General features: G+C 42.0%; 1 protein-coding gene across 1 annotated transcript in view; it reads left to right on the forward strand.

The window, feature by feature from the left end:
• Positions 1-2,967: 2,967 nt before the first annotated feature.
• Positions 2,968-24,029, forward strand: part of LOC105928820 (capping protein, Arp2/3 and myosin-I linker protein 3) — a gene marked incomplete in the record, with an annotated part of 40,469 nt that continues 19,407 nt past the window's right edge. The window contains 12 exon segments of the mRNA XM_036141469.1: positions 2,968-3,223; positions 8,374-8,468; positions 13,313-13,363; positions 13,474-13,533; positions 14,155-14,276; positions 15,081-15,175; positions 15,494-15,564; positions 15,693-15,766; positions 15,846-15,921; positions 19,116-19,204; positions 20,780-20,874; positions 23,508-23,594. Coding sequence (XP_035997362.1) covers positions 3,166-3,223; positions 8,374-8,468; positions 13,313-13,363; positions 13,474-13,533; positions 14,155-14,276; positions 15,081-15,175; positions 15,494-15,564; positions 15,693-15,766; positions 15,846-15,921; positions 19,116-19,204; positions 20,780-20,874; positions 23,508-23,594 — 973 coding nt within the window.

Consider the following 24,029-nt stretch of genomic DNA (forward strand, 5'->3'; position numbering starts at 1 on the left):
GTTTCTAGCTCAACCTTAATGCAGATTCTTATGGCAATGTGACACGATGAAGGCTCTGGATTATAAATCACTTGATGTACCGCTCGGTCTCGAGCAAATGACAAACATATACGGCGAACACACCAGGCGTCTCTCCATCAATGTCGCGTCTGTTTCTGAATGACGCAGAAAACGGACCCGTGTCTTTGTCACCATAAGTCATGCGTTTACGAACCTCGTTTTCAACAGATAAAGCCACTGATGTGATGTGTCCTGTATCAGAGAACAGCTCCTTTCACCTGTCCTACTGGATGCAAGGAATGCAAATGTTGTTACAAGGAGGAACATCTTAAGGTCAATGCAGTCTGATTAATCTCTGCTTTCAGCTCAGCATGTCGGGAAAACTTACCAACAGGGTCCAGATGCGTCAGCCTTAGTTGTTGAGTGTTTCTTACTCTTTTAATGGAATTAAAGCTGTGACTAAAACAGCCACCATGATCTGAGCTGAACGAGGAAGATCTCCGACAGACAAGTTATTAATAGTCTAGTTGATTTCAGCTCTGGCCAGACAATGGTTTGCTGAATATTTTAGATGTGAGGGCTCTTGGATGTTGGTTACATGATTTTGTGCCGCCGGAAGATAATTAACACATTTAGCCGTATTGTGTGTGCAATCTGACCCCTCAACACCCGAAACATTTAGTGTAATTGAAATCTATTCAGCTGTATCCGGAATGCAATTTAATACAATTCTTCTTCTTGCACAAAAGGCATCAAGTAATCAATCTGCAACTCATAATAAAACATTGATTGCTCCGTATGCTTTTCAACCTCTGGAAAACACTTTGTGTTGACACGCCGGACTGGACAAAAAGTCCCTGACAAATAAAGCGGATGCTCCCAGCAGAGCTATTGGTTCTCAGACTGCAGGTTGACTCGTGGTTCCTAGAGTTGGCAAAAGTAGAGTTTTTTTTTCTGTTTGTGTGGAACCCTATCGCGTTTTTTTGTCCGTGAGACGGGGCGCCCTCTCTACTTCGAAGACTATGCGTGAATCAGAGCCTCTTAGTCTTATGTCATGTTGTGTCATGTTGCTCTAGGCTGTTGTCTCAGGCTGCTGAAGGATATACTCATCATCCCTGTTCCTCTCACTGGTGTTCTCTCCTGCTGTTGAATGTATCATTTGCAATTATTGCTGTCCTTAAGCCAAGCCACGCCGAGCCAGCTTTATTTATAAGCCCTTTAAGCACAGCACAACTGACCAGAGTGCTGAACAGATAGATTTAAAAAAAAAACAACAACACACAAATACATGAAGACACATAAAAGATGTTATAAAGCAACTCGAACAAATAAAATAATTTTTCTCGTGCTGGGTCAAAAGCCAATGAAAAAAGGATGAATCTGAGAGCAGATTTAAAGATATTCGGGGACGAGGCTTGTCAGATGTGCTCTGGCAGGGAATCTCAAAGCCTTGGAGCTGCCACAGAAAAAGCTGTACCCCCTCTGAGCTTCAGGGGCGACCTCGCACATCCAAGAGAAGCTGGTCCGCTGATGAGGCAATGAGGTTGAAAAGCTCAGAGAGGTAAGACCAATTAAAGATTTTAAAACAAATAAAAGAATCTTAAAATAAACCCTAAAATGAAATATGGAGCTTAAGCGAAAATTCAAACTGAAGAAACTCTATTGCCTACCTCCATCAATCAGAGACTCATCCGCCTCCGCCGCAAGCCAATCAGCTTTGAACTGCTCCTCCTCAATGCCAATCAGCATCCTGGGATCATCTTAAAAGAACTCCACATCCTTGTCTCGGCCTTCTGCTCAGCGAGCAAGCGGTGGCTGCGCCGTGTCCGGTTTGGACTCTGTTGACCGGTTTCAACCCACCTCCATCCCCTTCTCCACCATCGTAGCAGCTTCGCCTGGCTTTCCTACGGTGCTCCTTCAACCTCGTCCCTATCAGAGTGTAATTCCTCCTGGACTCTTGTGGAATTCCCTGTCACTCCTTAAAACGGTCCGGCAGAAGACCGCCATGCTGAGCCTGGTTCTGCCAGAGGTTTCTTCCCATAGGGGAGTTTTTCCTCTCCACAGTCGCTTCATGCATGCTCATCATTGACAGTTCATGCAAACCTGTGTTTATCCAAGTTGGACATCTAGCTCAAACAGATCATCATATGGACTGAACAAACTTTATTTATTTCTCCACTCCACCACCAGTTTCAGACCCGGGGGGAAATATCCCTATTCTCATACGCCTGCTTATGCATATTGAAGTATAATTCAGCGTGAATTTTCCCTGTCGAGGTCTGAGCGCCAAACTCTTAAAATATAGTATCAATAAAATTCTTCGAATTGCCTTTTCTTTCTGTGTGAGTTTTTCAGATTGAAATGTGTACTCTTAATTTTGCCCTGCCATAGAAAATACCCCTGTTTCAGTGATTTCTGTGTTTAGTCCTGTGTCTTTTTTTTTTGGACATAGCTAACTGTGGTGCTATAGAGGCTGTTATTGATTTTAATTTTGGGGGGAAACGGATCCTACACAATGACACATTAACAGGGTTTATTGGTGTTGTGTGCCTTGGGATGTCTGCTAACGTAAAACGCTAAATTCAAATTGAATGGAATTGAACTGAAGCTAAACTCAAACAAATGATGTGTATGGGTTTGGCCTTATGGGATCTTTTTTTTTATAAGAGTGAGAAATGCCAAAGAAATCCTGTTCTTGTTTTGGATTGTTTGCCAAGCAAAAGTTATCGCTGTCCTTGCCAAAACTTTCCGGCGGCGGCGTATTAAAATACGGTGCAGCTGTGATTTAACCCATCATACAATATATTTTTTTTGCTTTTAATCGCTTCAAGCTCCTCCTATATTCACCAGTCCATTGTCTCCTTCTCACAGGTAACTACAGCAGCCTCCTCGTGGCTCCTCCCGCCTCCCCCCTCCTCCTCCTCATCACCATTATTCCTCCCCTATATACCTCCCCTTTCTCTCACATCCCGACTCCCCAGGTTCTCTTCCAGCAGTCGGATGCTCTGCCGGAATGCCTGGGAGAGAGAGCATCCTCACTGTCAATTGCTGAGAGCGAGAGAGAGAGAGAGAGAGAAAGAGAGAGAGGGAAGAAGAGAGAGAGGTCCAGCGGGGAAGAGGTGGAGGAGAGAGGAAGAGGGGTGGCGGTAGGAGAGAGGAGCAGACATGGCTTCTAAAGAGATCTCAGCCCCTGGTTCTGTCAATGTGACCAAGGATATGACAGGTGGGTACGCTCCGTGGTTTTTGCCGCCCGGCTTTTCCCCCCCGCCGCCGCGTGCGGCTGGGCGCGCGTGCGTTCGGTGCTCGGGATGCTTTTATCCTCCGCGCGGCGGTCGGAGGCTGAGAGACCGTGCAGACGCATCGGATGCTCGTCATGAGCTACACCTTCGCTGTTTTGTCCCGGAGCTTTCCGGGGCGGCTGTTTCATTTAGCAGGGGCAGGAGAAGTAACTGATGTGAAGGCGAAGCAATCACACAAGCGCAGAGACAGATATGCTGCCTTCCATTATGTGAGCCGCTCTAACTGGCCGAGGCAATTAAAAAAAAAAAAAAAAAAAAACAGCCTTAGGCCATAGAGGGAAAAGGGGCGTTGTGGAAATGGTTTGCACTCATGTTGTTTCCTTGCACGCTTTTTTATTATTATTATTATTATTTTTACAAATGCATATTTTTCGGAGTGCCATTTTCCACTGTAACCCCGCGCCCCTGTAGTCATAGATGTCATTTCTATTTTGTAAGCCGTTTATGTTTATTTCGTGCACGCAAAGGGGATCTGACAAAACAGATGTTCACCGCGTCTCACCAATTTAAAAAAAAAAAAAAAAACAAATGTATACCCTGGCCAAACCGAGCAGGGACACGGGATGCACAAATATTTATTTCTGTCTCCATCAAACAGCAACAGCTTACATATGTCCAAGTCATGCGGCTCTGCTCGGATTTCAGTGCCCCGCGAACACACGCACACGCACACGCACTGCTGCACAGATGCTCCGGGTATAGCAGGGACTCTGCTGCTGAGTTAATTACTCGTAATGGCTCTATTAGGCGCTCTGTGATGATTAATCCAGTGGAATCCCCGCTCCTGCGTTCAGTCACCTGCCGGGCTGCGCCGCCCCCTGCAGCCGCGCCTGCGCTCATTGTCAGGAGGAGCACCTGGTGGCCTGCGGGCCCGCACAAGGTCACTGCTTGAGTTACAAATATGGGCGAACTGTTTGCACAAAGGTGCTATCAGGAGTAAGGCGTGCATTTCACGCCCCTCTCTAAGTATACCAACTGAAGATGTCTAAAAAAAAAAAAAAAGCGATAAAATATGCTATTTCACACTGGACGATCTACCATTGATTTAAGTGCATTTGCCTTTAATTGAATAAGTTGTTAGCAGTGCAGCGTGGAGTTTTCATGTTTCATTTTGTAAGTGTGGGTACTCTCCTGATGCTCCCTACTTCCTGTCACAGTCCAAAAGACAAACATCTTGAGTTAATTGGCTTCTCTAAATTGCACTTTTGAATTAATGTGTGTGCGCACATCCTGGGTGAATGGATGGACGCATGTTTTTAGAAAAATCACTTATTTCAAAGAGGTTGTGATGCCACACACCCTTATGTGGTTTTCAGTGCCTTTGGGAAGCAAACTATCCCACAATATCACACTTCCTCCACCATACCTACTAACAGGTTTGCATGAGAAACTTTTTCCCACAGTTATGTTTTCTTTTACACCAGACCTGTCTGGGGTGTTGCCTAAAATCTTCATCTTAGTCATATCTGACCAAAGCAAACCAGTTAAAATTCCTTGAAAGGTTGGCAAGCTTTGCTTATTTGTGTTTGCTGTGTTTTGACAGAAAAGCACTTTTATTGGTGTGTCTTCCAAATCACCAGTAGACATGTAGATAATGCTGAATGGTTGTTATACAGACCTGGTGGCGCTGAGAGGCCACTCTTTGGCTGCAGATTTCTCACATTGAGTTTTTATTTTCACATCCCTTACCATCCTGCTCACTTTGTAGGACTGATAAGTCCTCTTCCAGCCTAGTGTCCTGGAAGATGTGCATGTGTTATGTCATATTTATACCCCAGGGAAACTGAAAAGTCATGAATTATAAATTAGGTATAAGTTAATAGTAACTCTGAACAAATTAAGACAAGTACAAACAAAAAATGGTTCAGTTACTGTGCATTTATTTCAATAGCACTGTTGGCAGTGCCAGTAATTGTGACACTCGTAATGGGATATTTTTCCCCCAACTGAATAAAATAACTGAAATTAAGCTTGGATTTTTGTTCAGTATAAGATTTTGCTACTGCAATACAATATAATTTATTAAAGATTATATTGAAAAAGATTTATTGCACATCTTTACCAAGAATGCAAATAAATGTCTCCTCATATACAGTGTAAAGCAGCTGACAAGGAGGATGTAGAGGGTTGCATTTTCTGCAGGAAATGGAATAAAGTGCTCATTAAAAACAACAACAATAATTCTCCATCCAAAGACTCATTATGCACCTGAAAGAATTGGCTGTTTCCCAGGTCGGTGTGACTGCATGAACTTCAGAGCCAAATCCCAGTGCCTCCAGCTTTGCTATCGATTTCCTCATAAACTTGCCAGTCAGAATGCTGAGCAGCTACTGTAATTGAGACCCCGGAATCATGTAATTCCTTCCAGCGAATGTGCGCTTCTGTGACAGCGTGTGACTGCCGTGTGCTCCCACCACCCGGTGATCGGAGGTGCCGGGCCTGGTGCAGCAGGCACTAGGTCAGGGAGCTGTATATGTACGAATCAGAGGTCACAGCACAGACCGTGATGCTGGTTGACAGAAACAGTTCCCAGTGAATCATGGACGGTGATGCTCTGAGGTGTTATGTTTGCTCTGTGAGGAGGAATACGAAGCATATTCAGATTTTTTAAACAAACTCTTATGTAAGGCAATCTTTTAGAGCATTGTGATGTTATGCTTCTCATTCAGTCAGGAATTCATTTAAAAGTCTTATTGCTGTCCAACACTCCAGTTGCTTTGTGTTTTAAAGCAAAGCCAGAGCCAGTCAAAGGCACAGGGGAAACTAAGCCAAAACTTGGGGCCACCAGAACAGCAGGCTACCTCCAAGAGCGCTTTATTTCTCACAGCTTCAGAAGTTGAAGCTGCAGCCTGGGAATGACTTCAAACCCAGCTGCAGATTAAAACTAAACCAAGACGACAGTTAGTAGTATTAGCAAAGCTGGAACAGCCCGTCTTAGTCCACTGTGACTAAGATGTGAACTTAAAACCAGGTCTTTCTCCATTCAGCCAATGCACCGCATCAGGGTGCTAGCAGATCATGGTAACAGCAACCCTCTTCGGTGTAGATGCTGTTACAGAGGGAAGAAGACTTTTTTTCAGTGTTGGTGAGTTGCTTAAAACAAAGTCTGATGTCAGAGAAAGCTCAAAGGTGTAAGGAACATGAGGTTTTCAGCAGATAACAGGAAGGCTAAATGTGCTGCTGCAAAGCTCTGTTATCCTTTGGAGCGCTCATTCTCGGTCAGTGATGGAAGAGGATTTGGAAACGTTAGTACATTTCAATGGTAGAAGGCCTACATCCTCTAGAAAATATATATAGAAAGGCGGCTGTTTCAAAAATACTACCCACTCTCACCGTACAAATATAAAATGCCAAGGACAAAATGCAAACTCTTTAAAGAATGTCGGATTAAATAGTTTTTTTACTAATATAAATATTTAATGACCACTCACTAGCTTGGACACAATGTTTTTAGGGCTGCTCCTATGTCACCCGGTACTCTCATGCTTAAAGGGGGCATATCCTGCTCTTCAGTTCTTCCTTTTCACATTGAAATCATTCAGTGGTGGTCTATATAAAGTGGAACTGCAATGATCTTGCATGAAATATCCCCTTTAAATAGACATTGGAATTGACTGAAATCCATACCTCCAGGTCAAAGCGTTACAAAAACTGGAGATCAATGCATCACTGGAGTTCATTGCTGGCTAAATGCTCCTAGCATAATTTGGGCTGAGTGTTGCTGGTGGGGGATGGGCTTGGCTGTAAGTGGGCTCCAAAATCCAAAGGGGCCTCATGTAGCCGTGGACTGCTCCTGAACACAGCCTTCAGGCCTATCTGCCATGCAGCTATAGAAATGTAGATATCTATAGCTTTCAAACACATTCATAATCTTTCTTTATTGAATTATCTGAAATACCATGACATACAGTTAAATGCCAAGCTTGACACAAGCCTTAGTCATTAGATAAAGATGCGGATGCAGGTCTGAGCTGCTGTTTTACTGGCTAGTTTGATCGGATTGTATCTAGTGAGATCAATTTTACCCTTCAGGTGTATCCTGCCCAGTTGTTTCCGTCTTGCATTCTTGTGGGCAGTTCAGCTAAATTTAAAGCAACATCTGGAAACAGCAGACTTGTCAAATAAATCTGCACAGCAAACATTACGTCTCGTTTTCCGTTCACCCAAAATAATACAGCTGTTACAGGCTACAGAAGCGTCTTACAGCGCCGACGCTGTTTTATAACTAGGCAGTGATGCGATTCGCCAAGGATAAATGCAGACATAATTTGTTCTATGATGAATAGCCTTGGAAAGATTGAAAGACTTAGTTTTTTTTCTATTACAGCACATTGAAAGAGTATTCATAGCCCTTGAACTTTTTCGCATTTTGTCACATTTCAGACACAATCTTCCATGTATTTTTATGAGGGTTATATGTGACTGACAAGCACAAAGTAAGCATAAAGATTGATGTGTAAGTAAGTCTGCAAGGAAATCAGTCTTCCTAAAAAAAAATTTAAACTGCATTTAGGTGCGGGCTTTAACTGTCACTCTAACACAGCTATGCTTCAATCTGAACAGTTCTAGCGTAGCTCTTGATTTAAGTTTACAATTATTGTTCTGATAGAAGGTGAACCTTCAACCTGTCTCAAATCCTTTGCAGCCTCTAACATGTTTTCTTCCAGCAATTGTCTTATATTAGTCACCAATCACCCCCCCCCCCCCCCCCCCCCAGTTGTGGATTTTCGTTCTCCCTATGCATGCAGGCCAAATGTTTGCATTTTAGACTCACAGTCTTGCATTTAGAGGACTTCTAAAGGTTGCAATGGATTTTATTTATGGGGTATCAGATTAAAGGGGGCAGAATGCAAATGTATGCCAATCTTGATAACCATGCATCTTTTTCCTTCTGTTGGTCTGTTACACAAAATCCCAGTGAAATACCTTGAAGTATGTTGTTTTGATTGGACAAAATGTGGTCCAAGGCAAGAACTGCAGTGGATGTACCAAATGTGCAGTTTCTAAACAATTTTAAATGTCTAATGAGTCTAAGATTAACAATGTGGGGTTGTGTTTTGTTTTCTATTCACAGAGAGCATCAGGAAGATTATCGATAAATCCTCCATAAAGTTCATTTGTAGCATTAAGCTCGACACCAAAAACGGCAAAACAGAGGACAGGATTCTGGTAAGTTGCCTTTCTTCCTGTCTCTGTGGCGACTTAATGGGCATTTTCTTTTAACTTTTGACTTGTGAAGCCGAGGAGCAACACCCCATTACGTAGACATCATGCATGTTCTGTGTCTTTGATGTGAACATCCTCCGCAGTGCTGCTGGATCTCTGTCAAACTGCTGATAACCACGCCGGCATGAGCAGATCCTCGCTGTTTACCAGCAAGAGCGCCGCCTGCATTGCTCCTCTGGTCAGATGCTAACTGAATTAGGTTCAGTGTCCCACGTCAGTGAGTGCTGTTGGCAGCCTGGCAGGATAAATATTGAGTCTACAGTGTCTGTGGAAGCGCCTATGGATCCCCTCTGTGTCCGTGAGGCACAAGGATGAAGCAGTGGGGATGCTTAGGAGCCTTTGATTCTGGGATTCTTTCATCAGAGAATATGGGGCAGAGAAGGGGAAATTTCAACTGGAGTGAGCCAAGCTGAGCCAGCTATCCAAACAAAATCTGGGGCAGCCGTCCTCTTGCACTGTGGACCAGAACTTTGACTGGACCAAGGATTAATGCTGCCTTTTTTTTTGCAAAATTCAGTTCTCCTCCATCTTAAAGGGTGAGCTGGGACGGTATCCATTGAGGAAATTACAGATACACAGTACTGAGAGGCTGTAGGTCTTAGCACGCGGCAGCTAAAACCCATCTTTGTGCAAGAAAGATAGACGGCTTCTGGCGAAACAACAGCAAAATCAGTGCCGTTTCCCTCTTGTTTATGTGGGACGCCTGTTGCTTCTTCAACCCTTAAACCGTATGAGAAAATGAGCTTGTTCGCCTTAGCTGCTCAAGGCTTCACTGAATGGACGTTTTAATGAATCATCGTGTGGCGAGAATGGGCCGTTAGGAGAGTTTCTGTATGCACAGCCTTTGATATTAAGACACTTTGATATGTGCCCCCCCCCCCCCCCTCCCAAAAAAAAAAAAAATCTTTCTTGTAGTCTATTTCCAATCCGTGTCTCATTTACGGCTTCCTTTTAAAATCTAAACTGGAAGGCAAGGTGGTCTCACCCCCGCTGGCCGCACGCAGAAGACAGGAAAAAGATTTGAGTTCTGTCACATGTACTGGCTTGGTATTTGGGACGGATGGATGGATGGATGGATGGATGGATGGATGGATGGATGGATGGATGGATGGATGGATGGATGGATGGATGGATGGATGGATAAGGAAGGAAGGAAGGAAGGAAGGAAGGAAGGAAGGAAGGAAGGAAGGAAGGAAGGAAGGAAGGAAGGAAGGAAGGAAGGAAGGAAGGAAGGAAGGAAGGAAGGAAGGAAGGAAGGAAGGAAGTTTCAGTATGGGAACTTACATTTTTTTCTGAATTTTCAGACAACAAAACATTAGAATATCAGTCTAGCCGCAACGCTCCTGCAGGATTTTACAACACAGTAACCATGATGAATGCATGGTCTCTTCTTTTAATGCAAAATCCTCAGACAAGAGTCTCTCTCTCTCGCCTGCTGCCTCAGCATGATTTACCTCTATTTACTTGTACGCACTCTCTTAACAGCCCACTATAACCCAGACTCATCACCCTAATGTGATCCAATCTGGTCTTTCTAATCAACTCCTTTAGACAGCCTTTGAAGCGAACCGCAGAACCCCCCCCCCCCCCCCCCCCGCCTCACCCCAACCCGCACTCCTTCTCTCCATCTCACATGCACTTTTTTTTTTTGCTGCGTAGGTGTAAAAGGCCTGTCAGCGCATGCTTCAGACAGACCCGTGTCAAGCTCCTCTCGACAGAAAACAAGAGAGCTGAGCAGGAGAACACCGACTTAATTATTGCTCTCCAACGGGGATGGACAGCGTGGGGTCGATTTGGGTGTGGGTCGGCACGCTTTGCCCTCAGGGGGTGTTTTAGCGGGGGCCATCGGAGAGAATGGAGTAAATGATTGAGAGCGACGGAGCAGAAGAGGAGAAGAGAAATAGCAGAGGGCAGTACTCAGGGGTTGGCGGAGAGCAGCAAAATGCCAAAGAATCACTCCCCTTTGTTTACCTTGATGGAGAGAGACACTGACTTGGAGACGCTGACTTTTTCGGAAAGGTGCGGTTGCAATAAAATACAAGCTCCGTTTCCCAGAGGCATGATCAGACGTTCTGCGGAGGGTCCATTACACAAATGTGTTTAGCTAAAGAATTCATAACCCTTGAAATTTTCCACATTTTGTCACCACAAACTATAATGCATTTCTTTGGGATTTCACATGATGGACCCACAAAACGAAGCACAGACTGGTGAAGCGGGAGAATCATGAATGAGAATCATTTATGCTTTTCAAATCGTTTCTATAGAACTGTCCTGCAGGAATGTGAGACTACGCTCCAGTCTCAAGTCTCTTGCAGCCTCTAATGAAATGTCTTCCACTTTGACCCTGTATTCAGCTCGGTTCATTTTCCCATTCATTCTGACCAAAATCCCATCCCTGGGTGGAGAAAAGCATCCCCACAGCATGATGGTGCCACCGTTAAGGGTTGCTGGAGACAATCTGTTTGCAGTTGTTCCATGCTCTTTTAGATTCCAGATAAAGGACTGGACAGAGCTTGATGAGATGAGGACCTTTAATTCATCCATCATCATGAGATTGAATCGTTGGGGGCAACAGATCCAGGAGGCAAACCCAGACATGCCTCTCCCCAGAGGCATAGATAGATAGATAGATAGATAGATAGATAGATAGATAGATAGATAGATAGATAGATAGATAGATAGATAGATAGATAGATAGATAGATAGATAGATAGATAGATAGATAGATAGATAGATAGATAGATAGATAGATAGATAGATAGATAGATAGATAGATAGATAGATAGATAGATAGATAGATAGATAGATAGATAGATAGATAGATAGATAGATAGACAGACACCTTAGGGTCATGACACGGGGTCTCCTCCCAGTGGGATGTTCCAGGAAAACCTCCAAAGGGAGGTGCTAAGGGGGTATCCTGCTCAGGTGTCCGAACCACCTCAGCTAAGTCTTTTGGATGTGGAGCAGTGGTTCTACTTTGATCTTCCCCCAGATGACAGGCTTCCTCGGCCACCCTCTGGAGGAAACTCATTTTGCCCACCTGTATCTGGGATCTTGTTCTTTCGGTCATCACCCAGACCTCATGACCATAGGTGTGGGAGGGCTTTTTGTTTGCTGCTTAAAAATATTCAATATCCATTTTACTTTCCTGTCACTTCTGCACCACTTTGGTTTATCCAATTAAATTAATATAAAATAGTGGATCACTCCTCCACTTCACTTTATTCGGGCATTCCAACCACAGCCACGGCCACAGGTGTATAAAATCATGCATCTAGGCAATAAATGAAATTCTCCAAAGGCAACTGTTTGTGATAGTCAGAGTGTGCAGAGGTCACCAAGTTTCTGCAGAGTGAGAAGCTACAGAGCTCCAAACCTCATTCACAAAACAGGTTTCCACTGCCGAGCAGCTGGATCCACGCCTTATGTCGTCAACAGCAACGCAAAGTGTCTGATGCAGTGGTGTGATCCTGCTGCTACTGGACTCCCACAATCCTTTGTATGAACATGACATATAAGCACAGCCCACCTCATGAAAATTAACGAAATCTTCCCGAGAGAAGAGAGCGCACACTTTGTAGATATATTTTGGAAGGCAGTAGACCCAGATTTGATTAGAATCATCCATGTGCGTTTCCGTCGACATATGAGTTAAAGGCTGTCTGAAATGGGCAGAGCAGGCCGAGACTCCTTTCCTTCCTACCAGTTCTTACTGTTGACTCCATGAAAGGTCAAGGAACAGGAGCTAGGAGCTATAATTAGACGTTTTCAGATGGAGCCATGGATAAGTGAGTTTGGTATCAAAGAACTTGACCTGTTACACCACCTTTAGCATCAATTATAATGGCAGCTGTGAGCGAAGCTGTCTCTTCCAACACTTTAAGTGCGCACCTGAATTAAAAGTCAAGTTTTCTCATCGACAAACTCATAACCCTTGTAATCAGCCTTCCAGGAGGAGATGGAACTGTTCTGGCTGCATGCGGTGGTTCGACACCATACTGAAGGTTTTGTATTAAGATTAGGATATCATTAAAGTTCACGTGTTTGTGTATTGGACAAGCGACCCATTACTTGTGGCAATATAGAGCACTTTGAAACTTGTGGTTGTAATGTGACAACATGTGAAAAAGGTGTATGAATAATTTTGTGAGGCTCTGTATCTAGTGGATCCAGGCACAGAGGAGGTTTAGTCATTCATACAGATGGAGAAGCAAAGATCAGTTGTACATTTCCACATACGCTCTCCTCTTAAGCTGGCATTGATCTTAAAATGGTAATCTGGTATCCTGACACTGCATAAATGTGTTTACTATTTTAAGCACAAATGCAGTGACTGGATGGTTGGAGGAAGATGTGTGTTGTTGTTTTTTCTAGGTTCTGAAATTTTACATTTCTTCTCATAGCCCTGGGAGAGAAACAACACAAACCAAAGAAAAATATTTAGAGCCCGGAGCCACGCTCCCTCAAAATAAACCCACATGGCACCCCTTTGATTGCCTACAGCAAAGTTAATGCAGCACTAATACGATTCCATCTCGTCTAGGAGTGCGTCTGAAATACCGTAAGGCATCACCGTTTCTCAGCCTGTATCGCAAGACGTTAACGTGTCACTGACATTGAGGGCTTTTAGCCGGATCAATACGGGAGTGTATGCCTCCCATCATTACCATGGAAACTCCTCGGACCATTTCCTCCCTGTGGGGAGTGTGAATGTGTGGTGACCCTTTTCTACAATTTTCATTCAATTTGATTTGCCTTTTTCCTCTTTCTTTTTTTGTAAGGTCCTCGCAACATGGCGTCTCTATTTCCTGGCTCCAAAGATTCCAGCCAAGGTACTCCTCACAGCTTTCTCAAGTAAATGTTGCGTGTGACGTCTTTTTGTTTTGTTTTTTTAGCCTTCATTTCCAATGAAAACCTTAATTTGTGACATGTTTGAGCACAGGTAGAAACCACGTTCAACTTCCTGGAGATTCGCGCTCTGAATTCTCACCCTGATCACCAGGTGAGTGTCCCGAGCACATTACTGCCGCCGTGTTGGAACTCTTACGTCACGCCGGCCTTCAAGGCAGGAGCACATCACTTATCTGGAAAGCAGAAAATCCTTTGTATTTTTTGTGCAGGAATGTGATGGGAGCTCTTTTTTTTTTTCTACTTCTTCATTTTCTTCCAACGTTTTTTTTCTTCTCTTCTTAATGTAGAACAGAGCTTTTTATTCCTTAAAGTTTCAACCCGATCCTCCGTCGCTTGCTTTGAAGCTGGGTGCTTGATTGTTGATTTTTTTGGGCTCCACTCAGGAGGGGGCAAGAAGCAAAAGAGCTTTTTTGACATGCAGCAAGCAGCACAGTGTGTAGCGCAGCGTGAAGCGTGTTAAAAGTTTTATAACATTTCCATTGTAACTTGTTAAAGAGTAAGTAATGAAAATGTTCTGCTTTGCCGGGACCGAGTTGAAGGCAAGGACAAACTTACAAAATAGAATACAGTGGTTGTTACGGCTGGTAGCAGCTCCAGATTAAGGGTTGTTGAGGAGCTATAGACAAAAGAAAAATAATCGCATCCAGACCTGAAACTGAAGAGGGAAGTGAAATAATGGGTTTCTGTTGCATGTCTTGTGTTTTGTGTGCAGGTTATTATCGACACTGATAAGTCCGGTTACACCCTGAGGTTCGACTCCCGCGAGCACCTCAATCATGTGGTCAGCCATATTAATTTCGCCCTGTCCCGAATATTCAACAACTCCATCTTTGCGTAAGTGCCCTCGTCCCGGAAGAGATAATCTGAGGGAGTATCAGGCATGGACTGGTATGGGACCCTCACAGAATGGGAACCTTGAGTTAAAAAATACCACGGTTTCATGGTACTACAGTATTTACGCAACAAACATTTCAAGCTGCTTATGACACTATTTAGTGTCATAAGCCTCATGCTGGTCCCCTTACATTTTAAAAGTATGAGTATATATTTTGATAAGCACCCATTCTCCCAGTACGCGTGGACTTTAAACAAGGGTTTGGAATTCACAGCGTTCTCCTTTATCAGGCCTATCTTCCTATTTTATGTTTTTATCTACTGATCTATTTTCATATTTAGAGGTTGCCTGACCACTTGGAAATAAAATGGCAATGCTCTTTAAGAGCCCCCAAGTGGTAGGACATATTTATGTTAAATCAATTTTAAATTCAGCACCAAGCATCCAGCATGCTGAGGTGAGTGAATCTCCATCAGCTCAGACAGCATGCTATAGCGTGAGATCAAGTAACGTCATTATCGGGTCTTTATTTTCCAATACAATTTTGTTTTCCTATACCCCTGAAAAACCAAAATAGTGCATTGGGGGGATAAGAGTGTATGGGGGATAGTGGGTACTACTAGTTCTGAAACTGGAACTTTTTCCATCCTGGGCAAACCTTGATACCAGCCCATGTCTGGTTATCACATCTCCCTGCAACGTTTGATACGTCGGATTTCTGAAGACACATGACCTTTATTTGCACAATTACCAGAAAGAGAGATGAGCCCTTACAGTATCTGTGTTTCTTTGTATGCCGGCAGCCCATCCATCTGTCACTCAGACAGCGACCTTTCGGACGGCAGCAGGAAGTATTCGCCCAGCTCCGAGAGTTCAGTGGAAACCCAGAGGGCCTGTGGTAAAAAGAGACATTATCATCAAGCACGGGGAATTTGCACACAAGCAAACATGTGGAGTCACACGCGGCGATGTGAGCTCGTGTGCATGGCTTTGGCAGGCTCAGGAGGAAGCTGACGCACACATTTCACAAATGCTCTCCCAGATGTTCTCTTTAAAGCCGTCGCCTAAATGAAAGATTGATAATTGGGACGAATGTTTGCGTGTGCATTTTCCTCCCTTTATAGCTGAAAGAAGCAGCTGTTCACGTCATCTCTTATTCCTTTTTTTTTTCTTTCTCTCCCCTCTTATTTGTTTTCCTCCCGCCTGCCCCTCTCAGGAGGCTTCTCGGAAACCTACGCCGCTCTGTGCGACTATAATGGCATCAGCTGCAAGGAGGAAGTGCAGTGGGTAAGAGCTGTGGGACTGTGTCGGTGCCACTATGAGGGGCTTTTAGCATTATGTACTGGATGGCACCGAGCGCAAAACGAATGGTCATACATTGCAGCAAAGAGGCTCACGGGTAATGTTGCTCCTAGGATGTGGACACTATCTATCACTCCCAGGACAGCCGGGAGTTTAACCTGCTGGATTTCAGCCACTTGGAGAGCAGGTCGGTGACAAAGGCTGACCAAACACACTATTAACTCCAAAGTGTGTGGCGACGTTTACTCTGTTTTCGTCTTTTGCAGGGATTTGGCGGTCATTGTTGCATCAATGGCGTATAACACCTGGTTCACCAAACTGTACTGCAAAGACCTTCGCATTGTAAGTGTATTAGAGTTAAACTGCTTTGAGCTATTTTATTGTTAATAAATCAACCTTATAAATCCTTCAAAGCACCGCATATATGGCACAACAGCTTTCAGTTTTACGAATGATGCATAAAGTCCAAAATCCCACAGACTATGCTTTTGATGCTTTCTAAAAGTAATGTTCATAAATTTATATTTATTTGAAGGCATCTTTCAAATAAAGGCCTTTAGTCTAAAGCAGGGGTGTCAAACATACGGCCCGCGGGCCGGATCCGGCCGGCCGAACAATTTAGTCCGGCCCGCTGGCTAAATGGATTATCATTAATCCATTTAAATTTTTTTTTTTTTTTTTTTTTTTTTTTCCCAGTGTCCTGTCTGGCAATGTGGCAATACGAATTGCTGTCTTAATGCCAAAAAGAGCTCATCAGATTTGACTTTCACAAGTGGAGCAGTACTGCTTTTGCTATAGTGCTCAGCTTGATTTATGAATGTGAATAGTTTTATTATGATTCATTCGGGGAATATCTCAAATGATATGGACACTACAATGGGAAAGTAGGAGAGGAAAGGAAGAACAAGAAGAATAAAAGAAAAGGTGAAAGAAAGAGGAGATAAAAGGAAGAGAATGATAAAACAATTGAAAAAAAACATGTACTTCGTTTAATTAAAAATCTGCAGTTCCTATATTGTCCTCGAGGGGCGCTGTGTTTTAATCAGCAGATGGAAGCACTGAGCTTCAGATGTGGAAAATTGATTTGAAATCATTTCTTAATTTTTATCTGTTTGATGTATTTTGTCATTCAGTGTTTTTAAGTTCCAAAAAATTTGAATAAACGTTTTCAACATTGTGCAATCACTGTGATCAGTTCTTATGCATAATGCACAAGTAAACGTTTAACTGAGTAAAAGTATTGTTGAAATTGCACATACTTTTCTTAAAAACGCTGAGGTTATTCATAATATATTGTGTAAAAGGGAAATTCATTTAATATAAAAATCAACAACAAGTCCACTTTTATTAGTTCTATTTAATCTTGCAATGAGTTTACTCGTGTGGCCCTCTTGAGATCAGATTAATCTGAATGGCTTTGTTCTCTGGCTGCTTCAACCAGAAAGATACAGAGAGTTTTGTTTTAAATGTTCTCCCTCTGAGAAGGTAAACACAGGTTTGAAACTGCAACAGCTCTCTTTTGACCTTGGTAATATACCGTGCTCTGAAAACATGTGGCAAAAAAAAAAATGCCTTCCATTTCTGTGTGCTGAAATCACAATGGACTGATCAGCTGACACACAGAACCAAGACGCTGAGCCCAACCACGGAGGATTTTGATCCACACGTTTAAGATGTTACTGTGAGTTTCTGTAATCTTCCCGCCAGATGCTTCTTTAAATCGCTTACTGTTCTACAAAGACTAAAAATGCCATGCAAGCAGCCAACAGCTCCGAAGCTGTGGAGTTATGTACCTCTGTGGGCAGACAGCAGCTGTGACCCAAGGCTGATGATCCGTTCAGCCAAGAGAGCTGGCAGAACCAGGAGCAGGAGGTCCAAGCTGGTACTGAGAAAGAAAACAACGTCTGATTGGCCAATCGTGTCCTGTCTTATGATAAGACTGTTTTCTTGCATCAGGACATGCCTGATCTTCAGGCCTTCCTCTGTCTGAAGCCCGACTTTTGTACTAAGACAGGTGTTTAAGTCCAGACTATGTACAGAAACTTGATTAACTTGAAGTTGAATGCTTATGCTTATTCTCAATTTCCCTTAGGAGGCATTTAAGTAGTTGGATTTAATGTCCTTTTTTTATTTTTACATCTCATTTTGTTACTTAATACATTCAATTACAATAGTGTGATTACTAATAGAGATATGTTAAGCTGAAAGGGGACATTTAAGACAGAGTATGTTTTCAGTCTTCTAAAACACCAGGGCCCCGTTTCAGAAAGCTGGATTTATGGATATCCAGAGTAATTTCTGGGCTAAATTTCTGCATAAGCTGGCTTTTCCATTTCAGAAAGCTCAGAAGCCTTTACCCTTACTCTGTGAAACAACCTTGCTCGGTACCAGAGTTGTTTGGGCAAACTCTGAGTTTTTCCTCCTTTTTAGCTGAGACCTGCATAAGGAGGTGTCGTAAAAAAAGGCCTGTCCTTTTCTGGAGGAGCCTGTATCCTGGAGCGCAAATACGGCACAAAAATCTGTCAGGAGAGGCTGATCAGATATGATTAAATATTTTATCATTTCTGGATTAATATATGTTCAAGCATCACCATTTTTCAACGCTGTCAATGATTTATCTCAATATTCTCAGCCCGCATATTGCTCCTCTAACACAACGAGGGGACGCGCTCAGTTCTGTACAATTTCTTTGTGCTATTCTTCGTTTTATTGCCAACGGCAGCTTTTTAACATAGGCGACGCAGAAAATATTTCAGAGGCAGCTGTGTGTCACGCTGTCATTAATGTCACTGTTGCACTCAGTTATAGTACAGAGTTTAATGTTGTTACATAATCAGAGATCCACAATATTAATAAAGGAACTACACAGAATGAAAGCAATAATTTATTCTGCATTAAATTTTGAGACTTTCAGCTCTAATTTTCTATTCATATATTTTAGTTTCCATTCATATATTTTTCCCCCAACACAGTTAGGCCTACGGTACAGTTCTTCACTTAAATAATGGCACCTGTACTTATAAATATAAAATATAAATATAGCCTATATGATTAATATAAAGTGAGGCTGGCACAAATTGTACTCCTACAAGAAAATATGTGTCAACTATTTTTTAGAAAGATGGGTGAAGCCAAATTCTTGCAAAAAAATGAATGAATATATCAGTTATTTCACACCATCCCATCATTTATTGCATATGTAGATTATAGCCAATTAATGCTTTAGCTGAGTACGGTTAAACACAAGAAAAACTTATAACTTAACCTTACCTGATCAAACTGTATTTTCATACTTCATCGTGGTTTGCTGCCATGTCCTTTCAATGCCTTTCGTGATCAATGCTCACCCCGCAACCCCACGTGATCTGATCAAACTCAGATCACGTTCAGAGTTTGACAAAAGTATTCCATATTTGAAGTTGAGATCCATTAAGCTGTTTCCAAAGTTTAAGGAATTCCAAATTTGCAAAATAAGAAAAACTTTCCTTATAAGAAAAACTTTAATATGTATCTACATTTCTATGTTTTACTGACAGGGATCAGAGGTCACTGAGCAAGTCCTGCACACGGTCAGCAAATCATCGAGCCTTGAGGAGATCACTCTGGAGAACGCTGGGTTAAAATCGTGAGTATTTCTTCCAAGCTGTGTTATTCTGATCACAGCAAAATCTTAAAGCCCCACTGTGTAAAATTTTCACACTGACACACCATCTAGTGGTGCGCTAGAGGAATTACAAATGACCTCCCCGTAATGGCTGCTACGGAAGCCTCGGAGTATAAGTATGAAAATGTAAATGTCCTCCGTGTATTAGCTAATGCTAATAGCTATGGTCATCATGTGAAATGTTTTTTGACACTGTTGTCAAGTCTGCTTGTTTTTTTTTTTTTCTAAAGTCGCTTTTAAATTCCGTGAGTCGCGGGGTTTTTTGGGCTCGTTTCTGAACATGCAGTCGCTTATTTGGGGCCCAAAATAAGCAACTATAAACACCAGTAAAGAGACCCAGGCGGTCTTGCTGCTGTACTATAGACAGTGAACAGGCCGGCCGATATCCCTCTGAGTACTGTACATACATACAAATCCTTCTTTTTTCTGAGAGAGAGGTGAACAAAATTACCCGTTTCTGCCTGGAGGACAGAGTAGTCGCTAGACTACACTGCCCTGTTTCTAACATAATGCCAAAAATAAACTTCACTGTTATATTAAATTAACCGCGCTCCCTCATGAGTTATTTTCACCTGGTAATAATAGCTATGTCAATATAGACTCTAATTTTTTCCCCAGGTATTAGTTTTACTTTTCTTGGTTATTTTCTCTTCCCTCTCGCTGGGTGAAGAGTATGAATGATCCTCCCTTTCAACAGAAAACGGCAAATAGAATGATCTACGAATGTCTTTGCTTGTTTTCTACTCCTCCACCACAGACGTCGCGTCTTCACATAGAAGAGAGATAGAAAACGCATATGACAGTTTGTCACCTTTCGTCTTCTGCAACATGGCGCCTCCCAGTGGGTGCAACGACACCCATGTATTTATAAACTACTAATTCTAAGTTATGAGAACGCTTTCATTTTTGATGTGATGTTATTATACTTCGCCGGAATATATATGTATAAAAGGAATACTAGATTTTTGCTAATTAAAAGCCAAATTAGCTAAACACTGTCCCTTTAGGATATAAAGTTTGTGACGTGAGCTTTCCAAAGATGTTGATTCAGCAGGCAGCAGGAGACTGCTATGGTTTACAATGATTAAGTTAAGCTTAAAAGCAGACTTTAAAAGTTGTTGGCCACTCTGAGTTGCTCTGAGGTATGAGTGCATGCATCACGGCTTGTGTTCCTTGGTGTTGCCCTGTGATGGACTGACTGCTTTATTTTACCCGGCAGTTGTGTTAGCTCAAATTTGTGAAGCAGCTGTCCAGAAAATTAGGAGTGTAAACATTTATCCCCTTGCTGGCGCAGTTTGCTTGATCCTACAAGGAAACAGCACTAGTTTCTGAAAGTTAAAGACCTCATGTCATCTTGTTGTTGATGCTTTGGATTGTGCGTCAGAAAGAATAAAGTCATCAGCAATGTCAGAAGTTGTGATTTGTATTACAGTCTCCTAAATCAAATATCTTAATGAATTAAGAGATAAAAATAAGTTTATGTTTTATAAAATAAACACAGGTCGCTGTCACTCTGATTTGTCTGTGTGTGTACAGAGACTTTCCTCTGAAGATGGCCACTGCTCTATCAGAGAACCCAGCATCCGTCATCCATTCCATTAATTTGGCCCACAACTCACTGGACAACCAAGGTATCAGGAAATACTTGTCTGATTCATGGCGTTGTCTTTAGATATATTAAGATTAAATAACTGAGAAGGGAACTAATGTTTTGTTTTAGCAGTTTTGATCCTAACTGGAGATGCACCGATCAGAATTGTGGGTCTGATTCTCTGATCTATGGTTTTTGTAAACCTTTGTAATTTCAATCAATCAACTTTTATTTATATAGTCCTTTACAACACACGAGGTGACCAAAGCACTGTACATAAAATGAACACTATACAAACAGAATTAAAGACATTAAAAGCAAGTACAAAATAAAATACAAAATATGACACTGTGCTACTAAACGTTTAAAGCCACTCTGGCCAGCAGGCTTAAAGTAGGTTTTAAGCCTGGCCTTAAAGACGCCAAAGTCGGTAGTGGTATGAAATTTGTTCCAGATCCTGGGTTCAATGACTGAGAAAACCTGATCACACCAGTTTTTGTACTCAGCTCTGGGGACTTCTAAAAAGAGCTGGTTTGTTGACCCTGGTTGGGTTATGAGTTCAGACAAGTATGGAGGGGCAAGTGCATTAAGGGCTTTAAAAAGAAATAGAAACTTTTTTAAATCAATTCTAAAAGAAACTGGAAGACAGTGGAGAGAAAACAGACCTGGGGTTATGTGCTGAACTGAAGACGGTTGATTGACGACTTGGAGACAACATTCGGTGCATTGCAATAGTCAGTTCTCAAGCTTATAAATGTGTGAATGGTTTTCTCAAGATCAATACGATTTAAAAAGGGTTTTAACTTTGTTAAGAGGCGTAATTTATATTAAAAAAAACTATCCCTGACCACACTAAATTTGCTTGTCAAACTGCTGTTAAAGATGACTCCAAGGTTCTTTACAGCTGCTTTAGATTTAGAGGGTAGAAAATAAAAAACAGATTTGGCACAATCACCAATCAAAGCATAGTCTGTTTTATCTTTGTTCAAATGAAGAAAATTTTGCCCTAACCACATCTTAATGTCTGAAATGCAGTCATTTAAGGTTTGAAGCGTTCCACTTGTATTTGGAAACACAGGGAGATACATCTGGAGATCATCTGCATAACAGTGAAAGGCTAGGTTGTGCCTGGCTCTAATAGATTCCAGTGGCAGCATATAAAGTGAGAGCAACAGTGGACCCCGTATTTTAGCTCATCTATATTTCTCTTTAAAGGTGCAATAAGCAAAATTATTATTTTAGATAGAACTATAAAATAGTAATGTGAAGAACTAAAGGTAATGATGTCACACCACATCTCTCTGTGTTTTTCTCCAGTCTCTTGTTTACATAGCCGGGCCGGCCGCGCACATGCATGTGAACAGCTGCCACTCAGGGCTTAGCCTCTCCCTGCCCTAAAACGCCATCGTCAGAGCAGCGCAGCCCCAGCAGATCAAAATGTTCTCTTGCTAGCAGCATTATAAATTTATGAGTTACATACTTCTTCACAAGAAATGTTCCTCTGAAAGATGATGGTGTTTTGCTGTGTTTTTATCCTTTACAAATATGTGCATAGGAGGCAACAGTTGAAAAGGGAAAGGAGGGGCTGGAGGCACGGCTTGTCACAGATGTTGTTTTGGTCTACAGACAGTGCTCAAGCACCACTTAGTGGTGAAATATTACTTATTGCTCCTTTAAGAACTATATTATAAAGAAATATAAAAAACTGTCTTAGAATATTTTTCTTGCATTGCTATGAGTGGTAAATAATCATTTAGATTTGGACCAGAAGCAATGTTACGGCACAGCGTTTAAATAGTGCAGAGCACAGGTGCAAGGCATGAGGATGGTTGCAGTGGAGCAGGTGGGTGTTGGGGGAGGCAGAGAGCAAATAGGCGCAATCATGAGAGTCTTTCACATCTTGTACCAGCAATTACCATAGCTAGACTAAAACAGCAGTCTCAATTTGTATTCCCAAGAAAGTGTAGATCCTTGTCTTGACTCTGAGTTAAACAAGTTTGCTGCAATGTTAAGCCTTCCTGTTAATCTGTTGAAAACGTTGCTGTCTCACAGCCTGATGGAACAACTTACAAGACCTGACATATTGTAGAAATTACATTTATTTTTCAAATAGCTTCCAACATCTCTGTTTTTCCGCAGGCCTTGTTTTTAAACATGTCACTAATACTAAAAATTGCTCACTTTGAGTCGTCTTCCCTAATTTGCAGCCTCCAATTCAAAGAGTTTTGTCAGAATGAACTAGAAGTACTTAATTATTGGATGTTCACTGATTAGAAAAATATTTTTCTGCAGGGTTTTTTTTTGACTGGCTGGTTCCAGGTCAGTGTTGATCAAGCTGAAAATTATCCAATTCTGATTCACAGCCAATTTTCTTTCTTTCAAAATCTTTCATCAATATAGCTCTCTTAATCAGATGTGACAATAAAACAATAGAAAAGAACCTGTTTCATCTGTTATTAAACTGTTATTTACATTTTTTGTAAAAAAAAAAAAGAAAAAAAAGAAGAAAAAAAGCATGTGTTATATCATTATTAATCTCATGATCTCATCCTTTAAGCTTTTATCTTACCATTATGTATAACGTATGGGGATAAAGAAATGAAACACCAACCAACAGAAACGGTTTTATTCTGAACAAGACTAGTTTTTTTGTCTCTTCTGTGAATGCTGCAGGTGTGTCCAGCCTAATCCAGCAGGTGTGCCGCCTCAGCAAGGGACTCCGTCTCCTCAACCTGTCCAAGACTTCACTTAGCTCCAAGGGTTAGTCTCTCCCTATTTTTCTCTTGCTTTGACTCCCACTAAGAAGCTAAGAAAGTAGGACCAAAGTCTTAGCTTGACGAAACTCAGAATCTCACCCAACGCTGTAGAAAAGGAGCTGATTTACCTGCACGGAGCTCACGCTGCAGGTTAGAGGAAGTAAAACCTTAAGAGCTGCAGATAATTCCCCCTGGGAGCTTCGTTATGTCACTTTTTTTTACTCCTGCCAGAACTCCCGGATGACTTGTGATGCTGAGCACTAACCCTGCAGGCTGCATGGCTCTGTTTCGTTTCCCTTTATCCAGTGGAGCATTTAAATATTGCATTGAATTGTTCTGCTTCCTATAACATTCACTGATACCATCTGCTCTAAAATCTGTATGAATAATGTAAGAATGTAAATGTTTTGAGAGCATTCCTAGTCTCTTAATATCATAG

The sequence above is a fragment of the Fundulus heteroclitus genome, chromosome 9, assembly GCF_011125445.2.
Source record: "Fundulus heteroclitus isolate FHET01 chromosome 9, MU-UCD_Fhet_4.1, whole genome shotgun sequence".
NCBI lineage: Eukaryota > Metazoa > Chordata > Actinopteri > Cyprinodontiformes > Fundulidae > Fundulus > Fundulus heteroclitus.